This window comes from Phoxinus phoxinus, assembly GCF_949152265.1.
Source record: "Phoxinus phoxinus genome assembly, chromosome: 5".
Lineage (NCBI taxonomy): Eukaryota > Metazoa > Chordata > Actinopteri > Cypriniformes > Leuciscidae > Phoxinus > Phoxinus phoxinus.
This window is the reverse complement of record NC_136880.1, coordinates 40874528-40888955: the sequence shown is the minus strand read 5'-3', so window position 1 is coordinate 40888955 and position 14428 is coordinate 40874528. Positions and strand designations below refer to the sequence as shown.

General features: G+C 38.2%; 1 protein-coding gene across 2 annotated transcripts in view; it reads left to right on the top strand.

The window, feature by feature from the left end:
- The window catches only part of ankrd12 (ankyrin repeat domain 12), a 79644-nt gene that overhangs the window by 54342 nt on the left and 10874 nt on the right, over positions 1–14428 (top strand). The window contains exons 3-9 of one of the 2 annotated variants that reach the window (XM_079612850.1): positions 1134–1284; positions 3573–3644; positions 5472–5618; positions 6736–6939; positions 7980–8122; positions 8330–8477; positions 9706–14258. In XM_079612850.1, the coding sequence (XP_079468976.1) occupies positions 1134–1284; positions 3573–3644; positions 5472–5618; positions 6736–6939; positions 7980–8122; positions 8330–8477; positions 9706–14258 (5418 nt within the window). The remainder of the gene's footprint in view (positions 1–1133; positions 1285–3572; positions 3645–5471; positions 5619–6735; positions 6940–7979; positions 8123–8329; positions 8478–9705; positions 14259–14428) is intronic. The other variant, XM_079612851.1, reaches the window with a different exon arrangement.

The window sequence follows — 14428 nt, the reverse complement described above, 5'->3', positions numbered from 1 at the left end:
TTGATAATAATAATAATAATATATCATGTATATATATAAGACTTGCATGCAAAGTGAGATATTTTCAAGTAGAGCTAGGAAACGATTAATCGTGTCCAAAATAAAAGTTTGTTTACGTGTGTGTGTGTACTGTGTATAATTATTTTGTATATATAAATACACACACATGCATATATATATATATTTAAGAAAAATGTGTTATTTATATATAAAATATTTATATATGCAGTATATAAATGCAAATATTTCTGAAATATATACATGCATGTGTGTGTATTTATATATACAAAATAATTATACACAGTACACACACACATTATGTAAACACAAACTTTTATTTTGGATGCGATTAATCGTTTCACAGCTCTAATTTCTAGCATTTATTTGTTATAATTTTGATGATTATGGCTTACACCTTGTCACAATATTCTAATTTTGAATTTGGGGTTTTCATAAGCCGTAAGCCATAATCATCAAAAAAAAAAAAAATTAAATCGGGTTTCACCTGTATATTTAAAATTATATTTATTTGTATTTTTTTTCAACCATCTAACTTTTATAATTTTGTTGTTCTTAATAAAAACTAGTATGATTTACACATCTTAAAATAAAAATCTTAATCTTATTTTTAGTGCGTTTACGCTGTTACACAAACAGTTTATTATATTAAGATCAAGGCTTTGTGCATACTACGTTACACAGAACATGTTTTTGACTGATATTATGTTCTTCCATTAAATATCAAGGTGTATGTTTCTGTCTTTCTCTCAGAGGAAAGAGAAAAGCAAAAGATCTTAATCTTATTTTTACGCTGCTACACAAACAGTTTATTATATTAAGATCAAGGCTTTGTGCATATTACACAGAACATGTTTTTTATTTTTTTACTTTTTTGTACCAATTAAGGAGGTGGAAAAAGTAAATAAAACAATAGAAAAAAAATAAAAATCAAATAAATAAATAACATTAAAACAACTGTTACATGAGGTCTTAAAAGGAGTCAGCAACTAGCCTATGTGATAAAATAAAAAATTGTGGTACATTTCTAAAAGTCTACTCGCATAAAATGTTCTTGACTGATAGCATGTTCTTCCATTAAATATCAAGGTGTATGTTTCTGTCTTTCCCTAAAGAGTAAAGAGAAAATCTCTCCGTTTGCCAAAACTCCGAAGCTAGATCGGAGTGAAATCCTGGGGAAAGAGGGAAAGTCTAAGTCTTCCATGAAACGGAAGCTCTCCTTCACCGTCAGTCCGCCCCGGAACGAGGAGCGGGACTCCGACACGGGTCAGTTTAGCATTAGCTGTGAATGTCTACTAGCTTGTATCTGTGCCTCACTGCTGCCCCCTTCTTGTCACTTTTAGGACTTGTTTTTATTGGACATGCTGTTTTTTTTTAGGGTGTTATGTAACTGTCAAACCTGCCTCATCGAATATATGGACGTCTCGTTCAAAAACACAATAGATTTCCCTTCAAATAGAAAATCAGAACATGAGACATACAAGGGAATTATTCAAATATATTGTCATTGCTTTACATGGAGCCTAAACCTCTTGTTTTAGTCCCAGTTCTGTGGTTAGTTGCATCATGTGAAGACAAAAGGGGGTTTTCGCATCAGAGGAACTTTTTTTAATAGTTCCTAGAAGTATTGGCGGAAGATTTTAGCGTGTTCGCACCGCAGGAACTAGGAACGATTTTAGTTCTAGGAACTACTTTTGTGGGAACTAAATTTGGCTCCTACTTCTGAGTCGGGCCTAAACCAGCACTATAGGAACTATCAGTGACGTAAGTGTTCGCTGATTGGCCGAACTCACAAAACACAGACACTCGCCATTTATTAAAAGTATGTATATTTATAAAATATATTTATATATAGTTAATTATTATTTACCTAATTTTTGGTTGTTGAATTACACTGTTGTCATGGCAACCCCATTAAGTAAGAACACTGCAACAACAGTGAAATGCCTACAAAAATAACTATATTGTGTGATTATTATTACCATAATTAAAAAATCTCTTACAAAAAAAAACATTTTGGTGATATCATATTTTAGTATTATTTATATACTATAATAGTATTTATCAATATTTTGAATAAGATTTTATTTTTATTTTTTCATTTTATTTTTTGTTTTATTAATTTTTTATGCGCTTTAGTAATTTTAGAAACTTAAAGGATAATTCCGGTATTTAACACCTTGAGTCTATATTGTAGTTTGTTTTGGATGAACAAGAGTGGTGGACAACATTTTTTTGACAATGGTTCCTCTCTCGAGTTTTTGACTATAATAGAATTGGCCATGGACCCATTTAACATTGGAGTCAATGGTCATGTCCGAAAATGTCATTAAAACAGCCAATAATGTTCGTTTACAAAACTGTGCAACTCACCGAGTGGTTAGTGGTGTTCGTTGATGATTATAAACAATATATCGTCGCAATATATGATTCCAATCCGTTTATTTTGCTATAGTGGAACTATTTTTTCAGACACTTCACAACCGTGTAACTTCCGCTCAATATTTGAATCTGAAGCGTCAGCACACTCCCGACCACTTGATGGCAATAACCGATGTTTATGTCTCGTGGGACACTCACGGTCACAGTCGAGTTCAACTTCATATTACAAGTAACAATTAATGAAGGTTTTGTTTGTTTATTTCGCTTACTCTCCCGGAGCACAGTTGCTCTGCTCGCTAGCCTTATGAGAAACGGAAGCGAGCAAAAAGACTACATCGACCAAATGTAAACAGCCCCCTTTCCGTTTCCGGTAGCGCATTGATATTAACGAGCACTCAGTCCTTCAACAGAATTCAATGGGATTTTACAAAATGACGAATAAAACACGACAGAAACTGTATTTCGCAACACTTTTTGTTTCTGGAACATCAACGAACACCACTAACCACTCGGTGAGTTGCACAGTTTTGTAAACGAACATTATTGGATGTTTTAATGACATTTTCGGACATGCCCATTGACTCCAATGTTAAATGGGTCCATGGCCAATTCTTTTATAGTCAAAAACTCGAGAGACGAACCATTGTCAAAAAAATGTTGTCCACCACTCTTGTTCATCCAAAACAAACTACAATATAGACTCATGGTCTTAAATACCGGAATTATCCTTTAAGCTTAAAAATGAGAAATGTTGCCTTTGCAATTAATTGAAATACAATAAGTTTAAAATTTTCCATCTAATATTTGTTTTTTTTTTCTATTTGTTTTTTCAGTTTCCAAAAAAGGTATTTTATTAGTTTTTAGTTATCAATAACAACACTAATATAAACAAAAACATTTTTACGCTTATTGTGAATTTGTGAGCTTATGCTGAGACTTCTATGTCCTGCTTTTTTGGATGGGAGTGGATTTAGGTTTGTGATGTCATCTGTGGCTCTTAATATTCGTCCCGGAGTCATTGAATCCTGTGCTGTGATTTGACATTTGAGTGAGGGGCGGAGCCTGTGGGTGTAATCAGTGCTCTGCTCTCCCGTCCCTCCTTCCCATCCACCTCTCGACCCCTGAACCTTCCCCTTCTTCCCCACTCCCGTCCCTCTGCTTCTGCACTGTAGATGACTCTGACCCCGGGCAGTCGAGCGATGTGTGGGGAGAGAGATTACTTCCTCCCTGCAGGATATACGCAGGTAACAGCCTCCGTTAAAGTCGCACAGTAGAGCTGCACGATTCTGGGAAAATTGACAATCATGATTTTTTTTAAATTTTTTTTTATAGTAAACCGTAGACATCGGTTTACTATCCCAGTACTTCTGTGATGATTTGAATATTTTTAACACAGAAATAACGATACTGTGTGGTTGAAAAGACTGTTTCGTAAATGTGACCCTGGACCACAAAACCAGTCACATGACGCACGGGTATATTTGTGGCGATAGCCAACAATACATTCTATGGGTCAAAATTATCGATTTTTCTTTTATGCCAAAAATCATTAGGATATTAAGTAAAGATTATGTTCCATGAAGATATTTAGTAATTTTCCTACCATAAATATATAAAACATGTATTTTTGTGAGTGAATGCAGCACAATCGTGAACATAAATGCACAACTTTAAAGGAGATTTTCTCAATGTTTCGATTTTTTTTTTTGCATCTTCAGATTCCAGATTTTCAAATAATTGTATCTCGACCAAATATTGTCCTATCCTAACAAACCACACATCAATGGAAAGCTTATTTTCAGCTTTCAGCTTTCATGTGATGTATAAATCTCAATTGCATAAAATGTTCCCATATGACTGGTTTTGTGGTCCAGGGTCACAATTGATAACCGCTTTCTCTAGATCAGTAGCTATGTTTCCATCCACACGGTTTTATCCGAATTAAGTGATATCGAATGAAAAATTCTTTATGGAAACAGTAAAACTCGATTGAATTTCATGAATATCGACTCAAATGAAATGCGTTCGGTCTCATCGGATTTTATCGTGATGGATATACGGCTTATGCGATAAACGCTGATGGAAACGTTATTTGCCGAATAAATAATGAATTGCATTTTGTCTAGCAAAACTTTGTTCGCAAATGTTGGCTTGAATGTTGTGCGAAAATGAACGGAAACACCTTAAAATGTCTCAAATCAATTCGATATACCACCAATTTGATCGCAAAACAGCAGTGACGTCATTACGCACAGGTTTTTATCCACTTTAAAGCCGTTGGATGGAAACACACTTTCACCAGCTTTATTCGCATGAGTTTTTTTTACCGAACTTCAGATAATTCGATTGACAAATGGATGGAAACTTAGCTATTGGCAGCCGGTGTGATTTTCGTCAAAGGTTTAATAGACAGGTTGTCATTCAGGAATGATAGCGCGTGGGTGTTTGAATTGAAATTGAATTGAATCGCGATCTTTTAACGATTAATCGTGCAGCTCTACACCTCAGCAAACTCTTGCTGTGTTGCTCCAACGGTTGCAATCAGTCTGAAGTGCATCACGGTTCGGCACCGCCTTTATTTGTTTCTCTCCTCCGTCCGACCCTGGCTAAAACGAATCTAGTTTCCGTAACCATTTCCGCATGACCTTTTCTGTATGCTAGCCTTTTTGCATCACTCTCAGAGAGACGGTCGACTTTCAGTTGCATCATTTGATGTGCAGAGACGTCTCGCGCATTCGCTTTTCATATTTGTGTCATTTATAAAAAGCGATTCGGTTCAAGGAAGCGCACACACACACACACACACACACACACTGACTCTTTCTCGGTTTAACAGCTGCATCTGTTTTAATGGCATGCCTTTCAATAGCGCACAGAGACTCATGGGAACAGTGTTAGATGGGTAATGCATGTGTCTGTCAGGCTGGAAAGTTTCCATTACATTTCCTCCAGCTGTTTGTTTAAAGGGCATAAATTGCATCAGACGTTGACATTTTCAGGAACTGAGATGCATGAATGCAAGAGGAGAGCTGTGCTCATGCTCTGTTCATCCTTTTTCTTGTTTGCTGCAGACAAAGATGTTCCAGATAAGAAGAAAGTTAAGAAGGAGCCAGGGACTAAGAAGTCGACCCCTGTCAACATTTTGTTCGGCTACCCTTTATCAGAACGAAAGCAAATGGCACTTGTCATGCAGATGACGGCGAGAGACAACAGTCCAGGTAGGAAATGATGAACTCGAGTATTATTATTTTTTCTCACCTTTTGCACTTTTTTTTTTTTTTTTGGTAAAATTTGTCACTGATATATCCTTATCTCCTGAATTTTAGTTGTTCATGTCAAAAGCCAGTATTTAAAAGTTATATTCAGTATTTATCTCTCATTAGTGTTCATTTAGTTTTGTTTATATACTTTTACAGTATGTATTCATATTTTAAATGAGCTTTTAGACTGTGATGTGTGTTTATTTGTTGTTTACTGTATGCATTATTGTTTTGTCATGGTTGTTTCTATGTGATGCATTTTGAGAAACTCCATATAAAAAGTGTATTATTATTATTATAGTTTTTGTTATATGCTTTTGCCATTTTGATTTGCTTCTAATATTTCTATTTAGATTTGTTTTTCAATTTAATTTTTAGTGATTGAAGTACTACTTATAAATATTTGATGAAAAACTAGCAACTGAAATAAATAGGTTTAAGTACTTCAAACACTAAAACTAAAATTGAAAAACATAAATCTAAATAGAAATATTAGAAACAAATCATAATGGCAAAACCATATAACAAAAAACTATAATTATGTTCCAGATAAGAAGTAAGTTAAGAAGGAGCCAGGTACTAAGAAGTCGACATATAACATTTCCAATAAATTAAATAAACTTAAATAAACCTATTGATTTCAGCTGCTAGTTTTTCATCAAATATTTATATTTAAGTTTATTTCAATTATTGGAAATGTTATATGTTGACTTCTTAGTACCTGGCTCCTTCTTAACTTTCCTCTTATCTGGAACATCATTGTAGTTTTTTTTTATATATGCTTTTGCCATTTTGTTTCTGCTATTTCTATTTAGATTTATGTATTTTAGTTTTAGTGATTTAAGTACTTCAAATTATTTATTTTAGTTGCTAGTTTTCCATCAAATATTTATTTTTAAGTTTTTTCAGCTTTATTTCAATTATTGGAAATGTTTTTTTTTAAAATAATTTTAGTTTTGATGTAGTCATTTGTTATCAGAGCGCTCGCTTTCTTTTGTAGTCTAGTCAGGTCAGATTGACAGTTCAGATAAACCGAATGACCTTAGCGTTCTGGTTAATCGGTTTGTAATCTCAGATACCACACCGAGCCACCCCTCTCAATCTCCGGCGGTGCAGAAGAAGATCGCTAGCAGCTCGTCCACACGGCAGAAGGACAAAGTCAACAAACGAAATGAGAGAGGGGAGACTCCCCTGCATATGGCCGCCATCAGAGGGGACGTCAAGCAGGTGAAGGAGCTCATCGGCCTTGGAGCAGATGTGAACGTCAAAGATTTTGCAGGTGAGACCGTGTGTTTTGTGCACATTTACAGGATTACAGGTGAAACTCGAAAAATTTGAATATGGTGCAAAAGTTCATTTATTTCAGTAATTCAACTTAAAAAGGTGAAACTAATATATTATATAGACTCATTACATGCAAAGTTAGATATTTCAAGTGTTTGTTATAACACTTGTTATAATTTGTTATAATTTTGTTATAACAAATATATTTGTTATAATATATTTGTTATAATTTTTTGTTTGTTATCATTTTGTTATCATTTGTTATAATTTTTTTTTTTTTTTTACATTTGTTATAAAAAAAAATATTTTTTGTATTTGTTATAATTTTGATGATTATGGCTTACAACCTTTTCACAATATTCTAATTTTGAATTTGGGGTTTTCATAAGCTGTAAGCCATAATCATCAAAATTATAACAAATTAAGGCTTGAAATATCTCACTTTGCATGTAATGAGTCTATATAATATATTAGTTTCACCTTTTAAGTTGAATTACTGAAATAAATTAACTTTTTAGCTTAAATTAATATTTTAAATTAATAACTTAAATTAATATTTTTAGCATTGAGCCCTGCATGTCTTCATGTGCCCCAGACTGTGTTGTACTAATAACACACAAAAACCCCAAAAATAATTAAATGGAGCAATTTCAAGAGGGTCATCACACCAATCAGTGCACAATCTTTTTTTTTTTGTGTTTGTTTTTCTAAATGAATTTTAAAAAAAAATGATACACCTGGAATACCTGATTTTGGTTGTTTTCTGATAAGGATTTGCACTAGATTTTACACATTGCACATTTTAGCATGGGATAGATTTACACCGCTTTTAGCCAGAGGCTATTTTTCATCTGTAGTCCTGGGACTTCAGCAAAGTTTTATTTGTGTTGATAATTTAGAGGCCGTAGAAATTTGCCTATCAAATATGATACTGTTGGCTTTATAGGATTAAGCAGTTATCCAATTTTCCTTCCAAGTTGTAGATTCTCATGAGCTCAAACCAGTTTGATTTTCATTTTAAAAAAAATTCTTCAGGTTGGACGCCTCTCCATGAAGCTTGTAACCTTGGTTACTATGATGTGGCGAAGGTTCTGATTGGTGCCGGGGCGGAAGTGAACACGCAAGGATTAGACGATGACACTCCGCTTCATGACGCCTCCAGCAGCGGACACAAAGATGTGAGTTTTTATTTTAAATGATGCCATTTACAGCTAGTAATCAACCTAGTGATTTTAAAAGTTGATACTTGCAGCACACTTTTGTTAAACATGGATGACGATACACTCAAAATTGACTAATATCTGTTGCAAGCATTTGTGAATCTTTCTGATAATCTGATTCACCTGTGTATATTGTCTCGGTCATGTTTTCCCAAACTTTCATAGATTGTGAAGCTGCTCTTGCGTCACGGAGGCAATGCCTTCCAGGCCAACAAGAGAGGGGAGAGACCCGTTGATGTTGCTGACTCTCAGGAGCTTGAGCAATTACTCAAGGGAGAGATCCCGCTCTCAGAAGCAGAAGAGAGCTCTTCAGGTACAGAGACGTTGGCAGGACATTTGCCAGTGCTGTTGCTATTGATATTTCTTTTTAACTTTTATTTTTTTACCGGTTTAATACAAGGACCGTCAACATTTGCGGCATGCTATCAGACATCTCTTACGTAGAGTCCAAGTCAAGTCATATCCATTTTCTAAATAGTTTTAAATGTTCTCTAGGTTAGTTTTATTAACCCATTTGGAGGAACGTTTATTTATAATATTTAGTGTATTTTACATTTCTGAATTTGTCAGGTGCTTTTACACAAAGCGACTAACATTGCGTTCAAGCTAAAAAAAATAATAATTAATGATCAAAGAAATGTCTAGTTAAAACAGTAGAGCACGGCGCTACCATCTGTCATAGGATCGATTGTTTTTATCTTTCTGTAAATGCCCATTCAATAGAAAACGGACTGACAAAAAGTCACGATTTTTGTCTAAACAACATAGAATTAAAAATTCTTTGAATTTTGCAACAATTGACCCTTCGCAGGGAGCTTGATTGACAGGTGATCTGACCAATCATACTTCGCCATCCGCCATTTTGTCCGACAAAGCAGTCAGGAGAGTTAGTAGATTAACATGGGAGGATTTGAACTTGAGAAGCGGAGTGTACTGACGCCTTTCCGCGGTTAAAACAACATTCCTTCTGATGTTCATTCATGTTTATTTGATTCTATAAATGAACTAGAAGGAAGAGATGATCGGTTCACGAGCAGCTTTAACTGAGGCTCTACAGCGATCTGTCAGACACATTAAAGAGCCACAAAACGGTATTTATTGTTTAAATTTCTTTTAAAAAATTACTAAATTTGAAAGGTGAGACTGTTTAATATGTTTAATATCAAAAGTAACCGAAAAGTAACCTGGTCTGTCAGTGTGTTGTCAGTGTCCTCTCTGCTCCGTGATGTATTTTTCACTGCGTGAGAACATGGTGTGTGTGTGTGAGAGCGGCGTAGCTTGTCGGACATAGCGACAGTAACTAAGGGGGGCGGTCTTTGCGAACGGTCAATTGGTTATCTCATTCTGACATAAATTTTTTTCAAAGTACTTTAATTGATTAAATAAATGTAGGTTGAGCCTTTTTAAAATTGTTATTAGATCTGGTTATGCATTACTGACATTAATATTTATTTAAACACAGATATTTATTTTATTTATTTTTACGTTTGATTTAATAGCATTATATTAATTCCCTTTTTCTATTATTTTGTATGTCACAGAATCAGAGGACCCACCGTCGGTGAATCCATCCAGTGTAGACGAGAACATGGAGTACTCGGATGCTGAAAAGGACTCTGACAGTAAATCGACAACAGTGAAGGCTTCATCGTCCATGTCAGGGCTGGATGAATACGAGTTCAAGGATGAGGAAGAGGAGGAGGACCTCAGTAAGGCACTTAACGACCGACACATCTTAAGGCGAGAGCTACGGCAAAAGGAGAAGGAGGAGAAGGAAAGGAACCACTATACTTCCAAACAAGGCAGCAAAAGCGACCAGTCAACGTTGGTGTGCAAGTCTAAAAAAACAAAGGCGTCCCGCATCTACTGCAGTTCAGACAGTTCGAGCGATGAAGCCGAGGTGCCGACAGAAAGAAGGAGCTCGCCTACCAGGTCGGTCAGTGTGGATGGTCACAAAACGGACAGTAGATCGAAGAAAGAAAGCTTGACTCTCACACCAGTGGAACAGAAAGAAAAAGGTAAACAAAAGAAAAAGAACAAGAGCCAAAGCAAAAACAAGGAGAACCAAGAAGTCCGAGAAGAAGGGAAAGAGAACAGCAAGTCTATTCTGTTTACTTCGGCGACTGTGTCCGACAATTCTGACAAGGGCGTCAGGGAAGAAGATTCATTTAAAATGTCATTCAGTGCAAAGGATGACACATCGGTCCACCTCTTTCACCTGTCTGTAGTCAAGTCCCCTAAGCTGAACCACAGCCAAACTGACAAGCAGACAACCCCACTGAAACAGGAGAACGCTAAGACTTGTGTTTCCATTGGGGATGGATCCTGTCCAGGGGACGGCGTCAAATACAACCACTACACAGAGTCTGACTTCTGCACAGAAGGTTCTAGCAGTAAGAGCTGCAAGCACAAAGAAAAGAGCAAGCATCACCACAAGGAGCCTAACTTAGATGGAGATGATGGCAGTTCCAGTCCTTTCAAAGACAGTAGTCTAAGCAACAGTATAGACAGTTCTGAGGCTGTCTTCAGGAAGACTGACAAAGACGGAAAAGTGGTAAAAAAGCACAAGCTTAAACACAAGGAGAAAGAAAAGTACAGGAAGGAGCATGAGGCCGAGAGGAATCGCCACCGGCAGAAAGAGCCACGCAAGGACGGACATAGGAACATGGAGTTTGATCGGGAGTTTTGGAAGGAGAACTTCTTCAAAAGTGATGAAAACGAAGATCTCACAGGCAAATGTGAGATGCTTGCTGGCGGATCTCCTCTTAAATCCTCAGACTCATCGCCTGTTAAAGAGGAACGAGGGGCATCAAAAGACAAACATTCAAGCAGTAGCAGCAGTAAAGACAGGAGGCCAAAAGAGGAACGAGATAAGGACAAGACCATTAAAAAAGAGAAGAAAGAGGTGCCCCTTAAAGAGGAGCGTGTAAAGGATGGAAAAGGAGATGAAGTTGATGATCGGACTGAGGGTTTTGGCTCTGGCCGAATTCCTGACAGCTCACTGCACAGTTCAGGAGTGAAAGAAGAAGTAGATGATAAACCAATTACTGTCAATTCAGCAGACCAAGATCAGTTGGAGTCTCCAGAGAAGAACTCGAGAGAGAAAACTGATAAGCGGCCACCAACAAAAGACCGGGAGTCTGAAAAGCCTGACAAGAAACATGCAGATAAAGATAAGAAAGTAAAATCTGAACATTTAGCTGACAAGCCTGAACTTCACAACTCTACAGATCGATGGAAAGAAAAGGAGAAATTAACAAATATATCACATTCACCCAATGACAAGAGCCATAAAGAGAGTGAAAAGCTCAAAGCAACATCTTTGATGAAAAAGCATGAAGAGAACAAGAAGAATAAGGACAAGCTCGACAAAAGAGCTGAGAAAGAGCACTCTTCTGGTGACCACAAAGATAAAACGAGTTCAGAAAAGAAAGGAAAAGCCCCCGAGAAAACCACTGATCATGGAAAATCTGAGCGCAGTAAAGAAAAAGAACGGGAAAAAGATTCTGACAAGAGGAAAAAAGATAAATCAAAAGAGACAACCCCCTCTTCCTCGTCCTACTCTAATCTAAAGTTGTTATTGGAAGAGAAGAAAAGCTACGTTTGTGAGAACAATAAGGTCACTTCGTCTAAATCAAAAGAAGAGGTAACCAAGCCTCCAGAGAAAGACCGAGATCGAAGAGAGAGGGACCGGGAGTCTGAAAGGCATCGGGACCGCGAGCGAGACAGACACAAGGAAAAGGAAAAAGATCGATCCCAGCTGAACAGGGATGGCAAAATTAGCAAGACGAAACCAAGTGAAGTGGACTCCAAATCTAAGGTTGCGCCTACTCTAAAGGATACTCGTCCCAAAGAAAAGAGGTTGGTGAACGATGACCTCATGAAGACCAGCTTTGAACGCATGCTCAGTCTCAAGGACCAGGAAATTGAACAGTGGCATAGGAAGCACTTAGAGAAAATCAAGCAGAAGGAACGGGAGCGGCTAAAGCAGCGTCCAGGAACTGATCCTGGGAAACAGAAAAGCAAGGAAAAGACAAAAACGTCCTCTTTGTCCAGTGAGCCTTGTGTAACCAAGGAGCTAACTCGGTCTAAGAGCTCAGAAGCACCAGATGTGCATCGCGAGAAGATCTTGAAAGATGCCACCGGTGGAAGAACGCTCTCAGTAGATGCAAAAACCTTGGGAAAGAATGTTCCAGTAATGGAAAACAATCTTAATCGATCTCCAAGACCGGAGAGTGAAAAATCTGGCCTTATGTCAAGATCAGTGTCCATGGTTTCTGTGGCAAGTTCAGAAGATTCCTGTCACGCGACCACATTGACACCTAAACCAACTGAATATGATTCTGATGTGAATATGGAAACTTCAGATTCCCAGCCACCTTTCCTGCAGTCTTCCCTAATTTTACAGTCCTCCAGATCACCTACTGTTCACGATAAAGATACCAGCAGTCTTCCTGAAACTGCTCTCTGCAATCGCACACCATTATCAAGCAGGCATGCGTCCCCATGCTTAAGGGCTATTTTGGATGAAGAAGCCAAGGTGTCACCCGCTGAAACCAGATCGACAGAAGAGTCTCAGATAATCAGTATCGTCTCGCACCCAAGCAGCGAACAAGCTGCGGTTCATTCGACTGAGATTAGCGTGTCCCCTGTTCAGGAAACTCAAAGCAGTCAAAGTCTTATTAGTGCGCTTCCAGAAAGGGAAAGTCTGACTAGTAATGAAACTGAAGGCGTCACACCTGTTTGTCAAGTTAAACCTTCACCAAACTCGCGAGAGTCTAGTGCAAAAGACCTAGGTAGCCTCAAACAGGCTAACAGTGCGTTTCAAACCCATTTGCAAGACAAGAGCAGGTCTAATAGTCAAATAGAGCATGCAAGTCTGGGTCAGCTTGACGTCCCTGGTGCCGTGATGACAGAGGGATCAAACAAGGAGTCTTCGCAATCTGTTGCTTCATTTCAGTCTTCTCACACACAAAATCCTTCTGATGCCAGTTCACCTTTGCATTCAAGTAGCCAGCAATGGGAAACTGCCCCCGTTTCCAGTAGCGAACAGACATTGACAGCAGACTCTAGTTTGAGGCCAGAGCCAAGAGAGAAACCCATAGTTGTTTCTGAGAACAAAGTGGAAAAGTGTGGGGAAAATCTCACCAAATCAGGTTGGACAAGCACTCCAAGTCCATCTATTGGTTCATGTAGATCCAGCTCTGAAGAAACCACTAAACCACTGCTGAGAACAACCAGTGTCCAAGAAGATACCGAAAAGGGTGATGCAATTGTGCAAGACGAAAGTATCTCAAAGTTCTCCAGTGAGCCATTGGATACAGTTGACGCTCAGCCAGAGAAACACGAGCCAGGCCTTCATGCAGCTTCGGTGACAAATGTGTCTCGCTGTGCCAGTCCAGAAAGGGTCCCTGAGGAGCCCATGGAGCTGTCTGAAGATGTTTCGGACAAGAACCGAATCGCAGAAATGGATGGGGCGAAAGCCCTCTCTTCAGAAGAAGGTGCGACGACACAAGCTCTATCTGAAAGTAAGGCTGATGCAGAAACATCAGAACAACTTGCTGTCGAGGAGAAGCCTGTGAAATCTGAGCTTCAGACTAATGAAGAACTGGCTCAAAGCAGTGCTTCCGTGCATCCCGATAATCAGGCGGATCTGCACAGTGGAGCGACCTCGGGAAGTTCCTCTCCGATATCCATCACGGAGAGAGATTGTGATGCAACTGGAGCCAGAGCCAAAGTCCGACTCCTTGAAGAAGAAGCTGATATGCAGGCGACCCATCCAAGGAAACGAAAGATGCATAGGGTTTCGCCTCCGGCCCAAATGAACCTTACGGCTCAGCAGGTCAAAGAAAAGGCGCAACAGTCACTAGCTGCAATCGTAGATGCATTGAAGCTTGAAGAGATCCAGCCTTACCAGACGGAGAGAGCAAACCCATATTATGAGTACTTGCACATTCGCAAGAAGATTGAGGAGAAGAGGAAAGTACTTTGTAGTGTCATTCCTCAAGCACCTCAGTACTACGATGAATATGTGACATTTAACGGGTCCTATCTGCTGGATGGAAACCCTCTCAGCAAGCTCTGCATCCCAACGGTAAGCTGGTCACCACTTCTATTCTGAGAAAGTCATAATTGTAAGACATTTTTTTATGGATGCACAGAAATGAAAATTATTGGCCGAAGCCGAAACCGAATTTAATGAAACACTTGGCCGAATACCGAACACTGTTTTTCCGCATTTTTCCCCATTTATTTTGACAATTT